General features: G+C 33.1%; 2 protein-coding genes across 2 annotated transcripts; one reads left to right on the forward strand and one right to left on the reverse strand.

Moving 5' to 3' along the window:
• The first annotated feature begins 6,780 nt into the window (after window positions 1-6,780).
• LOC142174612 (uncharacterized) lies at window positions 6,781-9,875 on the forward strand. Its single transcript, XM_075240440.1, has 4 exons — window positions 6,781-7,376; window positions 7,743-8,293; window positions 8,403-8,995; window positions 9,435-9,875. Exons 1-4 carry the CDS (start codon window positions 6,781-6,783, stop codon window positions 9,873-9,875), a joined length of 2,181 nt encoding a protein of 726 aa, XP_075096541.1.
• Window positions 9,876-10,804: 929 nt separating this feature from the next.
• LOC142174613 (uncharacterized) lies at window positions 10,805-14,758 on the reverse strand. The gene is made up of 8 exons (XM_075240441.1): window positions 14,123-14,758; window positions 13,481-13,861; window positions 13,254-13,397; window positions 12,661-12,904; window positions 12,449-12,593; window positions 12,236-12,368; window positions 11,125-11,654; window positions 10,805-11,036 (listed from the first exon to the last, which is right to left on the reverse strand). The coding sequence occupies exons 1-8, from the start codon at window positions 14,756-14,758 to the stop codon at window positions 10,805-10,807; spliced, it is 2,445 nt and encodes an 814-aa protein (XP_075096542.1).
• Window positions 14,759-17,288: the final 2,530 nt, after the last annotated feature.

The raw sequence follows: 17,288 nt of genomic DNA on the forward strand, positions 1-17,288 counted from the left end.
TACTCTTGCTTTCTCAATTTTGTGTTGTGCTTGAAAACTAAACATGTATGATGTAGGGAGCTTTGGTTATGTTATACTTGTAGTAGGTGTGCTTTAGTGCTACATTACATAACTGTTTAGTAAGTGGTTCTCCTTCTATCTTTCTCAAAATTTATGGACCTTTTAGATTACGGTTTAAAGATCTCTTTTGAGCAATTTATAAGTTATTGTAAACGTTAGACGACTGTGTAATATTTTGTGAGTAATATACGAACAAACATTAGATCTGAGGCTAACATTATTCGATGGGATAATTTTCAGGGTCTATATTTGCACAACTTTTAAAAATAGGGACAAAATCTAAATAGTGGTTAAAAAGGAACATTTGCGTAAATCAGTTGCTTCATTCGATGGGGTTCTAGGAAAAAAGGAAATATAACGGAACGACATTATAAACCAACAAAGCTTATAGTTTTGGGGAATAAATTTCGTACAAACATGACTAATGAATGGGAATTAATTAGTTTGAGCAATTATATACCGTTCCGTCATACTTTCTAATACGGCTTGAACTCTGTGTGAAGTCATTACTATCATAGAAAATGAAACAATGAAAGTACTAATATATATTTAAGAACTTTAAACATCTATCAACAACTTAGATTAGAACATTAAGCATTGAGAATTATGGTCGAAGATATCTATTTAGGAACTTAGAGCCCGTTTGGATTAGCTGGAAAAAAGTAGCTTTTAAGTGCTGAAACTTGTTTTATAAATAAACAGTTACCTGTTTGGATAAAAGTGCTGAAGCCTAAAAAAAGCTGTTGAAGTGTTTGGTAAATAAGTGCTGGCAAGAACTTTTTTCTATTAAAAAGACAGAAATATCCTTAGAGCTGTTAACATTATAAAGGAAGCTGATTACTACAGTATATTTGATTTATATAATAAATGTAAATAAAAAATAATTTATATTTTAATTTAATTTCAATTTAAATGATTACTTAAGATAGTTTTTACAAATATAATTCTTGAACGCTCATTTTTAGTTTGTACAAAAGAGGAAAAAAATTGAAAATCTGGGTAAAAATGGTTCTATTCAGCCAAGACTGCCTGTTAATTCATTTTTTCCGATGTGCATGCAAGGAAAAAAAATATAACCGTTGAGTATGCTTCTGGCTGGTTCTCGTGGGATGTTTCTTATAGCTTCCCTAGTGGCTGAAGCATTCTTGTTATTTAAGGGTTAAGATAACTTAAGCTGATAATAAACTTATGGGATTGGGAATCCATTTAGCTTGGTGATCAATGCACTGATAATTTGTAAATTCACAAAGTTATCCATGATGAGATGTCATCAGATCATGCTACAGAAGATCCAAACACATACAAAATAACAAGATAACATTAGTGTTTCTCAATTAAAATGTAAAATAATAAATATGAGTGTTTTAAAAGATTTATACAGCTACAAGTATCAAGCTTCACAAATTTCATTAGCAATCAAATCGCGAAGACCCATCCAAACAAGATCACTTTGCTCTTCCACATTTTCCGCATTTATATTGTTATTAGCTCTCAAAGATGTATCAACGCCAGGATCAACCGATGGAACATATCTCTCATTCTCAGCTGCTCGGAATGCATCATCCATATTGCATTTTTTTCTAATATAGTTATGAATGGCCATAATAGCAAGTACGATGTCTCTTTGAGTGTCAATGTAATAGAAAGGCATGTCTCGCAAAATAGACCATCTTGCTTTCCAAACCCCAAATGTGCGCTCTACAATATTTCTACAAGAAGAATGCAAATAGTTAAATTTTTCAATTCACCCTCTTGGTTCTCGCAATTGTCTTGTTGCACCGCGACGGAATTGTGCTAGGTGATATCTCACATTATCTCCTTTGTATGGAGCCATATATCCCTTCATATGCGGATATCCTGCATCAACTAGATAATACTTATTTCCAATTGGACGTGGAAAATTGAGTTCTGGTCTACGAAGGGCCTCACCAAATATACGACTATCGTTAGCTACTCCTTACCACCCATCCCATGCAAATGTAAAACACATATTAAAATCTACGACAACAAGAATATTTTGAGTCGGATAACCTTTACGTTCAATATATGGTATCTCTTGACCTTGCGGTAATCTTGCTTTAACATGTGTGCCATCAAGTGCACAAATACAATCCTACACATATTTACAAGTAAGTATAAATTTAACTTAAGTTAGTAATATTTATAAAAGTTAAGTTATAAGTTTAATAAAAAGAATTATGTAAAAATATTTAAATTATGTAAAAATATTTCTTACTCTAAAAAAGGGAGATATTGACCATTACATGGCTTGTGAGCTCCTGCACCATCATTATAATTTTGATGTGGTCTAATTATATCTCTTGCAAGCTCACAAATGGACTTTAAAACACTATGAAAGTGTCTATGAATTATTTCTCCCGAATGTTGAAAGATTTCCTGTATCAATCGATTTCCAGCTCCATGTGCACAAGTCATCAAGAACATGCCTAACATCTCGTGTATAGACATTCCACGTGTGGGTTTAAGCCCATACTTTTCAGTTAAGTCATTCGGTAGATCAACAAACACCGACTTCCTCAATCGAAAATTTTCATAACAACGAGTCTCGTTTCCTCTTAATATCTCTTGAATAAATACATTTTCAGAGCGACTAGATGTATGACAAGGTTCCTTGCATAGGTATTTTTTGTAATACATCAAAATCAATTTACCTGCTATTTGACATAAAGCCGTCCATTCCTTCTCATCTTGCTCCCTCTGTATTTCCTCCAGTTCTTCTTCATCTTCATCGTCTGACGAATAACTTGGATAAGGATCTACTATGTCACTAGAGTTCGAACTCTCCCTTTTACTGAAAATGAAAACATAAAGTTAACTAAAGCTTTCTAAACATAACCTTAACTGAAGCTTTACAAACGTAAAGCAAAGGGAAGCTTAACAGAAGCTTAACGATAGAAGCTCAACAAACAGAAGCTTTAATTCAATAAAAGTTTAATGATACAATCACAACGTCTAAACAAAAAGAAATATATAAAGTTTACACATAAAACCATAATAACATTTACTCATACAACCACAATATTAGAACACGGAATACTAGAAATACTCAACCACAACGATCAATTATCCATTTTTCTTGAGGTATAACTGATAATTAAACTCTAACCAACACTTGCGAGCTTCATCAGTAGGCATCCCCAAAAATCTCTGCTGGTTATTTTTCTTGCGGAACATACTCATAGTAAAACTGTAAATTTCACTCCCAGCTAGAATATCAGGAATTTGTCCCAACGTTCCAATACACTTCTCGATGGATGTCTCGTCAACTGCAGGAGATGTAGCAGTGCTTTTGCTAGACATAAACTCTATGAGCGAGTGTATGTCCTCTTTTATTAATGTTGCAACTATTTTTTTTTTACTCTTTCTTACTTGACTACTGGTGCTAACACCATCAATTGATTTTTGTCTTTTTAGTGATGGCTCTGGAAACATAACAAAATTTATATTCTGTAGATCATCACTTTCATCGCTCATTTCATCATTAAGATAAATAAAGTGTTCTTTGTCACAACCATCAATAACATTTATTCCTTCTTCATCAAGATTAAGTACAATGCTGGATGATTGTTCTTGATTTGCTGAACGTGCTCTTTCTCCTGTGGCAACAACATCAACAAACAATGCATCGTAGCGAAACCATATGAGCAAAAGATCTTTGTTCCTAAATTTCTTATATTTTGCATTCTCCTATAAAAAGAGAAAATCAAAACTACTTTAATCAAATTGATAAAATTAACAATTAAAAAAATGAGAATTACACATATAATAATGTGAAAGATGTACCTTAATTTTTCGGTCCCACCAATCATCATCTGCCATAATCGTATTTTTCGTGGCATCCCATCCTAAACCTGTCTCCCCTCTCATCAATTGCTTAAAAAGTGTCCATTAGCCTTTCATGTAATCCCAATGATTTTTTATTTTTTTTTATCATAGTCTTTTCCCGTCTTCATACAGAACTCGTCAACAAGACTTTTCCACACATCTTTATTTAAGTAAGTGTTTGGTCTATTTCCTTTTCTAACCTCTTGCTCACACAACTCAATAAATATAATATGTGTATCATCGTCCCACTTAGCATTGTCCGGCAGAATTGAATGTAATAATCTGAAGAAAGCAGAGCAACCAAGAAGCTAAGACTGAAGTTGCATAATAGTAATACCAGTACTTTTGTAACTTCATGATCCATAGACATCTTGAGTAACAATTTTATTGTTTCTCTCCTAAAAGGGGAGATAGAACTAAGAACTCAATTATTTCAAAAAGATTAATTAGGATAACTATTGGGTTTTATGGACTCTCCAATATGTACCCTTGATATCATATTTGAGCTTTGTCCTCTTTCTCTGTTTCTATCTTTTTTCTACATTCTAGTTAAATAGCAGTATCTCTCCAACTGGTGAGTTCATCTCATGTTATTATTTAATAATGATACAATTTCGCTCTGATTATGTTCCCAAAATTAAGTAGTTTGTTCGGTTAAAAAAAACTAAACCTTACATTTTTTGGTTAACAAAGGTTTTAGCAATAACCTCGTGTATCATACTTCAAAGACAATTTGATATTCAAGAAAATTACAGGGACTGCAGTTATGAAGATAGCACATAAAGCAAACGCATGCAGAAATGTCGACTATAATTCTTGACAAACAAAAAGAAATTCTGTAAAGGATACGAATCAGAGTTATCACTACAAAGCCACTCTTAAACCTATAGCAACCTAAAATAATGAGTACAAGTGTTACAGATCACTTTGGATCTGTAACAATGACATAAGTACCAGCAGTATTAACAATACCAGCAGTAACAAAGAAAAACGAGGCAGTGATGATTTGGTTAAGAAAAATATTAGTGCTCGACGACATGCTTATATGAACAACTTGGCAGAGGTGTTAACGGGCTATCAAACACTTAGCTCCAGCACTCCTAAACTACATTTTTCTTCATTTTTATAAAAAGAGTCAACTTTGATAAATATCAAATATTCTACTGTTTTCTTTGCTATAACACCAAAATGGATGAAGCAGATATGAAGATGAAAGGAGCCAACAACCTAAAGCAAGATCGTTCTTGAATTTGTATAGTCAAAACTCAGTAAAATTTTCCAAATGAATTCAAACAAAAATATACAATAAGGAACGAGAAAAACTTAAACTATAATTGATTTCCACTGAATTGCTTGAAGAAAAGCGCAGAAAAATTAAAGATGAAGCAGAGATGAAGATGAAAGGAGGAACGACAGTCTTCAAAGTGAAGAAAATAGGAGAAATACAATGTTTTAGAGTTTCTTTGATTGAGGGTAATTTTGGTATAAACATATAAGGGACAAGAGAGTAATTTTTTTGGTCAAATCAAAATGGCTTTTAAGCCAAAATTTAAAAAGTTGGGGTCAGCCAACTTGTTGCTTTTAGCTTTTTTTAAGCACTTTATAGCTTTTTTTAAGCAGCTTTATATTTTGCCAAACACTCCAAAAATCAAAAAAGTGCTTAAAAACTAAAAGCCGGTTTGACCAGCTTTTAAGCCCATCCAAACACCCTCTTAGTCTATTTGTAAAATCGAGAGTATAAACATATCAGTTATTGTATACAATCGAGTCAAACAAAACAAGAAAATGCTATAACAAAGAAGAACAAATTATCCAACCATTGTAACAACAAAACAATATAGTACAATAGAATTAAGGTACCATATATATATATGAAACAATGAGAAACAACAATATAATAAAGACATGCTCTATAAATTCTGAACTGCAAAGTGATTCTTGCAACTAGGGGCGTACGCAGAATTTTTTGTAAGTGGTGTAGACATGTAATTTTTGACCCTCCCCGAGATTTTACACATTTTAGTGTTTAGATATTTAGTTTAGGTCTAATATCGCTATTTTAACTAGTTTTGACTCTTTTACTTTTTTTTATCACAAAAGTAAAATTACAAAAATATTTTCATCTTTAGCTTAAAGTCAATTAGTATATTTATATTTATAGCCTATTCGTCCTACTTTTTACTTTATTATAACATTTGAAAATACAAAAATTAGTTTAACTTTTAGTATTTAGTTTTTATATTAGTTTATTTTAATTACGAGTGATTTTTACACTTTATAGATACATTGTATTATTTGGTTTTCTTAGCCTAAATTTAAATCCAAAAGACATGGTCAAACCCCATTTCCTAAATACAAGCCCATTTCCACATTCCCCTCTTATATCCTAATTAAAATAGGAGAATTTTTCACAAAGCACCATCTTTTAGTCCTAATTATCAATTAATAGAAACCCTTTGCTATATTACGTCCTATAGATATCTTTTATGCAATTATATAATGTATTTAAGGTAGTGTATTTAATAATACAACAAAAATTAGCGGCGTACAAAAAGGAAATCCAGCAATTCCTGAAAATATATTTACCTGTATTCAAACGTATGTAGCGCTAAATACGTAACGTATCTGCGCAATATCTGGGTCGACGAAGATGTTAAAAACGGAAGAAAATCAAATCAATTCTGATTTTCCTAATTTTACTCAACAAACTTAAAAGTTATCCCATCAATCTGTATTCTTCTCAAAGTCAAAAATACAGAAAAGTGAAAGAAGCGAAGAAACAGAGCAGCTTGCTTCTATATTGTGCGATTTTCTTCTCCTCCTTATCGATTGCGACAAATTATATACAGAAGAAGGTATAACTCTTCTATATATATGGCAAGCTTGACAGTTTTGTTGCGTCATTCTGGAAAGTGGAACGATGAGGGCAATTATATCGACTTTTCAATTGAGGGAATACTGATTAAGGAGTATGCTTCCTTTAATGATCTAGTTTGTTCAATTTCTAATCAACTGGGTATAGATTTGAGCACAAATACCATTAAAATACAATACAATGTTGAAGGCAATCGCACGCCAATGGAAATACACAATGATATGGGTTACAGAGTGTATGTAAAATTGAAAAAAGAGAACAGAGAATATGGGATGTATCCTCTGTGCATTACAACTATGGAAAAAGAGCTTATCTCTGGAGATGGTTTAAATCAAGGCGACATTGTGCAGATAGACGAAGCAGTTCAAATGTACGATTCCGATACAGATTATACACTAGCTATAGAACTTGCCAATTCAGGAGAAGCGATTGGAGTGTTCGAACTCCACAAGGATTTGATAATTTCAAAAACTAATCAAAAGGAGGTTATGGCTGGACAAGTGTATAAGGATAAGGCTACATTGAAAGAGGTGATGAATAATTATGCTATAGCTCAAAGGTTTCAATTCCGTGTTGATCGGTCTAATGCTGTCAGGTTTGATGTTTGTTTAACTTTGTTGTATTTAGTTGTAGTTGTGTGTTTCCTGCAGATGATGAACACCTTTGAAAATTTATATTTGTTTAGTGTTCTTAATAATATGTATTCAGGTGTATTTTACTATTGAAAAAATACAACAGTGGCTATGATTATTTTCATATTATGTCTATAATATTACTAAGTGTTTGATTATTCATACGAATATATTTAGTTGTATTTATTGTATTTAATCACATCTAACAATATTGTAATTCGTTAGCATACAAAATTACATATACACAGATATTAATTTGGTACTTTATGAATATGAAGTATATATGTCAGAATCATTAAGTTGTCTGATGTATGAACTTTTCTGTCCAGCTATGCATTAATATGTATTTCAGAAGATTGTGATTGGAGGTTTAAGGCTTCAAGCATTAACAAATCGGAATTATTCAAGGTGAGAGAATTCAACGACAACCATACATGTCCGCTGAAGGATAAAGTGTACGAGCAGCGGCAAGCTAGTAGCAGCCTTTTAAGTGGTATTATAAGGACAAAGCTTACAAACCATAAGAGGAAATACACTCCGAGGGACATTATTGATGACGTGAAATCAGATCTAGGTGTTGATGTTAGCTATATGTTGGCGTGGAGGGCTAAAGAAAAGGCAATGAATTTTCTTAGAGGTGAACCGGCTGATTCATACAAAAAATTACCAGGATACTTATATACAATGGATAAGACATATCCAGGTTCTCACATAAGAATGGAAAAATCGTCAAAGAATGAATTCATGTACGTGTATATATCATTGTATGCATTTATAAGGGGGTTTGATCATTGTAGACCAATTGTTGTAGTGGACGGAAGTCATCTAAAATCCTACTACACCGGGACATTCGTTTCTGCAAGCACGTTGGATGGGGCAGGTGAGTACCTCAATAATAATACAATTTGTTAATATTTAAAGCATTGGAAAACATGTATTTAAAAACAATTATATTCAATTGTATTAAACATGTCATATATTGCCACTAGCATACGGTGTTATTGATTCAGAGAACGATGCTGCTTGGACGTGGTTCTTTGAGCAATTCAAGATAGCGTACGGTGTAAGGGAAAACATGTGCATTGTTTCGGATAGAAATGAGAGCATCATTAAATCTGTATCGAGAGTATATCCGGATTTACCGCATTGTGCTTGCATATGGCATCTATGGAATAACGTATACAAGAAATTCAAAAAGAGTCATGCCAAGTTGAGTGAGATATACTTCTCGATGGCAAAAGCATACACACAAACTGAATTTGATAGTCTGATGGAGAAGGTTGAGAAGGTAGATATTAGGGTGAAAGAATACTTAGAGTTAGCTGGTTACGAAAAATGGGTTAGGTTGTATGCACCTGTTAACATGGGATGGACAATGACGTCAAATATCGCTGAGTCAATCAATGCAACACTAGTTTCAGCAAGAGAATTGCCAATATATAACTTCCTCGAAGAAGTTAGGAAGATGTTTGGTCGTTGGAATTGTAGTAATCGTAAAGAAGCTACTCAGACATACAAGACGCTTGGGAGAAAATACCAAGAAATGCTGGAGGTGAATGAGACCATGTGTACCCGTATGACTGTAAGTTAACTTTTTATGGCATTGTTGTATACAACTGAATACATTTTTTTAGGCAGAACTACTGGTATGCATTTTTATGAATATTTACTTGAACTAGTAAATAATATAGATGAATACAGGTAAGTACATGTTTATTATTAAGACTGTATGCATGTGATAATGATTACAATGGAATTCAGGTGATTAATACAGTTTAAATTGATTGGAAATACCTGAAAACATCTGCTAAAAAAAGGTTGAATACAAATGCATACAAATGCAGACTGTAGAGTAATACAGTTGAATACAGTTGCATACAGTTACTGGAATCAGCTGAATTTAACTGAAATTGAATGAAGTTGCAATTTTTGAAGTTGATAGTAACCATTTAACTCAGTAGTATATATTTGTTAATTCATGTAAATGTGTTCAAAACGTATATTTCTGTTTTTAAATGTAGGTGGTACCCTCAACTGAATACTTACATACTGTTAACGATGGTGGGAGGAATTACACAGTCTGTCTGCTCGAGAGAAAATGTGTTTGTGGGAGATTCCAAATTGATGAATTGCCATGCCCACATGCCTGGGCTGTATTGAAGAGCAAGTTTTTAATGCCTGAAGAATACTGCTCTAGCTATTACAAGCCAAGTACAATTGTAATGACATACGATGTGCCAGTGTACCCGCTACCGGACAAAAATGACTGGAATATACCAGAGCATGTTGCAGAGGAGGTTGTACTACCACCCAAATGGAAAAGACCTCCTGGAAGGCCAAAGAAGAAGCACGACAAAAATTTAAGTGAATTGTTGTTGCCGAAAAATCAACATTCATGTAGCATATGTGGGCAGGGAGGACATAACAAGCGAACTTGTAGGAATGCTCCACGTAATAAATAGTTGTATTTTGACATGTATTGGTGACTCGACATTATCAGCTATAATGAATTCTTTTTTCGAAGTAATATATTATGGAATGACTTTCGTTAATATTTTATGAATTTATTTAGTTGAAGTATTTTTATATATATATATAAATATATATGATTTGGCCGTGAGAGTATCTTAGTATAGTTGAATACAACTATATCAATTCCTTAATATAGGTGAATACAACATGTAGAATAGAGTTGAATATAGGTTAATAACACAGTTTAATTCAACTGACTTTGGTGGAATACACTGTAATACAGTTGAATACAGATCTGGACATCTGGTTGAAACAGTTGAATTTAACTGACATTGGATGAATATAGGTAATTCAATTGTTTAATACATTTGAATACAACATGTTCAATAATGTTGACTATAGGTTAATACTACAGTTCAATTAAATTGACTATAGCTGAATACATATGAAATCAGAGAAAAATACAGCTGAATACAGTTGAATAATACAACTAAATACAAGTTAATCAATATAACTTGTATTGTTTCTAGTCAATTCAAAGTTACATCTGAACGGATGCAGCTGAATATACTTGCATACCAACTGTAGACAACTGATAAATACACTTTAATACAACTGAATTGAACTGAATAATATATATTAATACAATAAGCTAAACAGAATAATACAACTAAATACAACTGCTTAATACTGCAAGATAAAGCTGATCTTATGCAGCTGAATACAATTCAAAAATTGGCATTAACAAAAATCATTCAGCATACATAAAGTTTCAGAAATTTTAACTAACATGTGCGTTAGCTAAAACCTGTTCAAGCAAACTTAACCAAATTTCAGCATGTAAGTAAATAGCATCTACGACCAAAACCACTACAATCAGTATCATTGTTCAAGCTAAACTAAAAAAAAAAACCTAAAGCTATTCTAAAACTATTTGCATCTTTGCCTCCGACTCAGAGATTTGCCTTTCAATCTTTGAAGGTGCTTCACTCTCGCTTATTGCATCAGCATCTATCTTGCGCATAACATAGTCCCATAACAGAGCACCATATCTTTGACGGAGAAGAGTGGCATCAAATGGTGTTTTTTGTGTAATCTCTCCAATAGTGCTCAGAAACTCCGCGAAGGCTGCAACATGCATTCCACAATCTCTAAACAATAATTGATTGAAACAGAATATAAATTAATTAATCCATATACTGTGTATAAAACATATAAGAATGATGATTGGATACTTACATGCTGCCCGCTTTCTGTTGAGGCAGATTTGGAACGAAGATAACTTCAAAAGGTTCGTTATGATCCTTGTTTGTGTATGCGGGATAAGCATACCAGTGAATGCCTTGACTATCTCTGTAAAAGCCACTAATTGACAAATACAGAGGTAATAGCTTAGCTAGCTTTACAATCTCAGAGACTACGTATGCATCATGACCGGAAGACGTGTACGAGTCATACACTTTGATACATCTATCTTTGAAAGTCACAACAACCAACACCCAATGAAGTTTTTCCTTCAAGTTCACTGGTATCAAGACATTATCCACTGTATGCCAGGGTACATTAGCATGTAATCTGTAGCCCCTAATATACTCACATACAACGTCTTCTTGTTTTGCTACATTAGCATTACTATCTGTATCTTCATACCTGTCATATATTTCATCTATTCTTGTCTTGAATATACAATCAACAGTAGTAAACGTGAAGTCCCTATGCTGATTGTACTTGCCCATCTTTCGCAAATAGTAGAATATGACATCCATATGCTATAAACAAAAGAGGTTGGTAGATAGTGTGAGTTTATTTGCTTGAACTAAGAAATAATATATAAGAATACCTCAATACAGATGCTAAAAAAAGTTGAATACAACTGAATACAGAAAATAGAGGAATACACTGTAATACAGGTGAATACAATTGTATTCAGCTTATGGACTACAGTTGAATTCAACTGACATTGAATGAATACAACTAATTCAATTCCTTAATATAGGTGAATACAACATGTAGAATAGAGTTGAATATAGGTTAATAACACAGTTCAATTCAACTGACTTTGGTGGAATACACTGTAATATAGTTGAATACAGATCTAGACAGCTGGTTGAAACAGTTGAATTTAACCGCCATTGGATGAATACATGTAATTCAATTGATAAATACGGTTGTATACAACAGTATCAATAAATTTAATTATATGTTAATAATACAGTTCAATTCAATTGACTATAGCTGAATACATAGGAAATAAGAGAAAAATACAGCTGAATAATACAACTAAATACAAGTTAATAAAACAACATGTTATTATTTAAAGATAAGATTATCATTTTTGGGAAAGACTCACATTGTCATCCCATAACTTCCCGTAAATAGATAGAAGGTAAAACCAGTTTTTGGAATCAACTTGATCAACTCCAAAATCCAATGGAATGTGAAGTATAGACTTGTTTTTCTTGTAATGGTCGTCGAGATTACCTCTACAAGTATGATATAAAACTCATCATGTACATACCATAAAAAAATGAAAACATAATACAATGAACGGGGGAAAACTCACTTCTGATCATGTCTTGCTAGAAGACCTTCACGAACCCACTTGTCATATTCTTGAATGAGTAACATAGGATGTGGACCCGTTATTGGATCTTCCTCAAACGGGTGTCTTTTTTTAAAGATGGGTGTCAACTTTACAGAGGAACATGCTGTAAATAGAACATGCTGTAAATAATCACGATGAATGCTGATTATTACGTTTGTAAAATCACTTACCTCCTGAGTCGAAGTTAGACTGATAAGGCGAAGAGTTCCATCTACTTGGTCGCCTATTTCGTTGAGGTTGCACTGGTGTGGCTTCATCTTTTTTTGCACTTGCGTGAACAACTATTCTAGTTTCTGGAATTTGACTGGGTAGAAACTTATCGTCCAGTTCAAATTGAGAAACATAGAATTCTTTAGATACATCCTCTTGGTTTGTGGTAGATGGTATGATGGACGGTACCTCTGAAATAGTTTTCTGGTAGATGTATGTATCATTGTTAGCATGGTAACTTAATGTTAGAAAAAAGATTAAATACATATATGTAGCTAGTATACATTACAGAAAATGCAGATTAACCAAGCAGAATACATGTAAATACAGTTGAAATAAAAATAAATACGGCAGTTTAAAGTGATATTACAGATTAAGTGTAACACAGTTATGAATACATTTAAAAAAATATGCTCAATATGTTAAGATTTAAAAGTCAGAATACATATATATAGAGCTGAATAACATTTAAATACATCAGTAAAGTGGCTAGATTAAAACATATATGAATACAACTAAATACATATGTTGAATATGATAACTGCTTTTATACCTCATTATTATCTCCGACATCTGTGTCAATGCCACCATCATGTCTCACTATGGGTTCAGTTTGCTGATTTTGTTGAAGTTGGTCTGAAAGCATCTTAAAGTTATCATTGATCAATGTCCTTAGAGACTTGAACTCTCCAACAATCTTAATAGTACAAAATAGTTAGAAAAAATACTAAAACACATAGCTATCAAACTTTATTGATTAATCGGTGGGTAAATACTCACGTATTCTTTGAATGATTTTAGCTCTTTCCTCAAAGAAGATGGGTCCTCATTTTGGCCTTCTAGGAGCTGATGGTCATGCACAACTTTATGTCCAATGTCAGAAAGACAAACAGGAGGGACTTTGGGCTGATGTTCTGGTTCTTTTGTAGGAATCTTGGGTTGTTCCTTGACCTTCTTATGTGGCGGTGATGAAGATGGACCAACACTTTCAACATGTTTATTCTTAGATTGAAGATTGGGTGTAGGAGAAAAGTCATCTGTATCCTGTCCCGATTTGTCTGAATGCGCAGGAGTAGGTATTTTCTCAATATCGGCGCACACTTGAGGAATCTGAAAAACAGCAAGCTCTATATCTAGAGGAGTGATGTCCTTGAACACAATCTGTGAACAAAAATAAGTTATGACTTACAAAAAACATATTAATGCATAACTGTATAATGCTATATTTAGGTGTATTTAACTCTGTTGTATTCTGAATGTATTAAAATGTATTAATATGTATGCAAGTATTCATGTATATAAGCTTATGAATCCAATGAATACAACAGTAGGCTTCCCCTCTAACTGAATGCAAATGTATGCAAATTATATATGTATTTATGTTCAATTATCTTCAGAATATTGATAACATTTGTATATTACCGTGTTTCCGGTGTCTTTGAACATGCCGTTCATCAGATAAGAAAATGTTGGCTGATTTCCGGTGGTTCTCCAATTGAGTATTCTGGGGACCACGTCGCAGACTCGGACTGCAATTTTGGAATCAACAGAAGAACAACACTCATAAAACCACACCTGCATAGCTAGGGGCATCCCAGCTATCCTGTAATACTTCTTCAAAGCATCCATCTTCTTGCTAATCGAGTTTATCAACAACTCAAATGCTTTAATACCCCAATGATATTCAGAATAGCGCCCACTCTCTACTAAGTCAAAATCTAGCCTCGGTATAGTTGCACTATTCTTCTCAGATGAAAATATAAAGGTGTGGATGAAATACAACAAAGATATCTTCAAAGCATCCTCATCATTGTCGGGGCCCCATGCCTTGTCATTGAAGCATTGTCTCAAGTGTTTCTTCTTTACAATATTAGCACTTCCAAAATAAGTCGCAATAAGCCGGTTAGGAGGAGTTTCACTAAACTCAAAATCTTCATCTTTACCTACACATTTGAGGCCAGTCACAAGCGCAAACTCCCTTAATGTGAAATATAATTCAGTACCATTGACGTATACTGCAAATACATTGTTTGGAGTGCCGTTTAACTGTCGAGCCATGAAGCATCTGAAGAGTTGATGTTGAACATCAAATCGCTTCATTTGAAGAAATGAGCCAAAGCATGTATTGCCGAATTGTTGGAACTGATTGGGAGTAAGCTTATCTTTTAGCTGGGATACTATATCAGTGTTAGTGTAACTACTAATATGGGGTGCTAATTTTGGCTAGTATTTCACAAACAAATCAATTCCCTGCAATGAACATTGAAAGATACATGTTAATACAGATGAATACATTGCAAAAATACATATTAAGATTTTTTGGAATACATGTAAGACATGATACAGTGACAAAGCCAAATGCATGTCAGACAACTACAAACACTTACAGAAGACTAGATACAGTGACAAGGCTAAATATATGCTAACATACTTTGTAACATACAGATATAATACAAAATATTTCAGATGAATACAACTGAATACATATGAATGCATATGAATACATTTGAGGTCAAACTGGATAATTGAATTATCGCAAATATATATTAGCAAACGCTAAATACACATGAATACATATGAATACAGGTAAAATTACATTAAAAATGAACTGTTGGAAACAACCAAATACATATGAATACATAAACATACTGTAGAAGAAACAGACTACACTATACAAAAAGGTACAAAAATACAAGAAGATAGATATGAATACAACAGAATACATGTAACAAATACCAATTACCTTTTGGTTTCTTGAATCTTTCATAGGTTTTTTCCTCTTTGAGCCAACTTGATTTTTGGTTTCTTTTGAAGCTTCATCAACTTGGACTTCTTTCAACTTGTCCTTGTGTATTTTACTTCTTCTTTCATCAACTTTGGATGCTGATAAACCTGCAAAATCTTTCTCCGCTTGAGTCAGTTGCAACGAGAAAGAGGGCCCATCAAAATAGAGAATTTTGGTGGGTATACCTCTGGGTAGTCTGTTGAGTGGCGTTGCATCCGACATTAGAGAGAAAGCTCAAAGAATCCTGGTGATTAACAATACAAATGGAAGATATATCAGAAAATTATGTAAATTCGCTAAAAAACTTTATAGAAACAAACTAATGAAAAAGCAATTGCGAAGAAGAATTACCTACGGGAAGAAAATTTCCAAAATACAATTGTGAAGCTTGCGAAGAAGAATAGCCTTTGGGGCGATAATGGCGGAGGAGGGTTTTGGAAGTGTATGGAACGTGTGTTTGTGGGAGAAGAGGGAAAAGTGTATTGAAGAAGAGAGAGAAAAGCTGATGAGAGGAGATATACACAAATTAGGTGAGAGAAAATAAAAAAAATGAGATTAGAAAAATATTTTGTAGCATATATTAAGCCTTAATTTTAGGATGGAACTAAATTTAGATTTTTTGCTATAAACTAAAAAGGGTATTTATAGAATGTAATATTTTAAAAGGATATTTATATATTATAAATAGGGTACTAACCTATTCTATAGGTGGTAAAATTTCCTTAAAATAACCCTAAGAGAACCCCCGGTCTGATCTTCATCTACACACCCTAAACTAAAAAATCCTAAGGAATCCTAGAGATAGGAGAAGCAGCCGCAGCAACACAACCCCAAAAGACCTCTATCACTGCCGCATCTCCCTCACTCCAAAACCGCCGGCCACCCTTCTTCTTCACACCACCAAACCAACAACCACCTTCACCAACCTTAATAAAAAAAGAACGAAGACAGCCAGGTATTTGGGGACTGGGCTGGGGCGGATTAAGGGTGTTTTTGGGGCAATTGGGCCATTTTAAATTGGCCCATTCCGGTTTTAATTTAAAAGAAACAAAACCCCTTTTCTTTTTATTTGTTTTTCTTTCTCTTCTTTGATTTTAAAATCTAATTAAACTAAATAAAATCCTAAATTAATTCTTAAATCATTCTAATTTATAAAATTAAGCTAATTATCTATTTATACTATTTACATAATTAATTAATCCTAAATTAATGAAAATAATTACTAATTTAACACTAAAAACTAAAAATCTAAAAATGAACATTATTTTTGTGATTTTTGTTTTAATAATACAATTAATTAATGACTTAACCTTAAAAATGCAAATAACATCCTAAAATGCAATGCATGAAATGTTGAACATTTTAGGGTATTTTTCATGATTTTAAAATATTAAATGTGCACAAAAATGCAACAAAATGAAAACAATTAACAAGAAATTCCTACAAAATTCTATAAAAATAAAAATAATTTAGAAAAACCTATTTTTTAAAATTTTGTATAAGTATTTTTAGTCGGGCGAAAATCACATGCTCACAACTGCCCCTCTTTGCTTGGAAACACAAAGAATTTTTGGGCAAAGACAAAATGAGCAATTACGAGCGATTTTTGCCCGTTTGGATACTCTATGGGAAGCATTTGAAAAAGTTTGACTGAACCCTGCTTTAGAGGTTGCCTATATATCCTTGGCTATAAAGGAATTAGGTCAATGTAATTCTGGAAACTTTGGTAGCTGGGACTACCGGAAAATTGTGATTTCACTGCCGTTGCTGCTATTACTGCTTGCTGAGCTCCTTATTACACCA

Source organism: Nicotiana tabacum, chromosome 20 (assembly GCF_000715075.1).
Source record: "Nicotiana tabacum cultivar K326 chromosome 20, ASM71507v2, whole genome shotgun sequence".
Taxonomy (NCBI): Eukaryota; Viridiplantae; Streptophyta; class Magnoliopsida; order Solanales; family Solanaceae; genus Nicotiana; species Nicotiana tabacum.

Coding starts and splice junctions, on each gene's coding strand:
- LOC142174612 (XM_075240440.1), top strand. CDS start 6,781: ATGGCAAGCTTGACAGTTTTGTTGCGTCATTCTGGAAAGTGGAACGAT. Junction 8,294..8,402: donor AAGCACGTTGGATGGGGCAG/GTGAGTACCTCA, acceptor TATTGCCACTAG/CATACGGTGTTATTGATTCA. Junction 8,996..9,434: donor CCATGTGTACCCGTATGACT/GTAAGTTAACTT, acceptor TTTTAAATGTAG/GTGGTACCCTCAACTGAATA.
- LOC142174613 (XM_075240441.1), bottom strand. CDS start 14,758: ATGGCTCGACAGTTAAACGGCACTCCAAACAATGTATTTGCAGTATAC. Junction 13,862..14,122: donor TCAAAGACACCGGAAACACG/GTAATATACAAA, acceptor TTTTGTTCACAG/ATTGTGTTCAAGGACATCAC. Junction 11,037..11,124: donor CAACAGAAAGCGGGCAGCAT/GTAAGTATCCAA, acceptor ATTATTGTTTAG/AGATTGTGGAATGCATGTTG.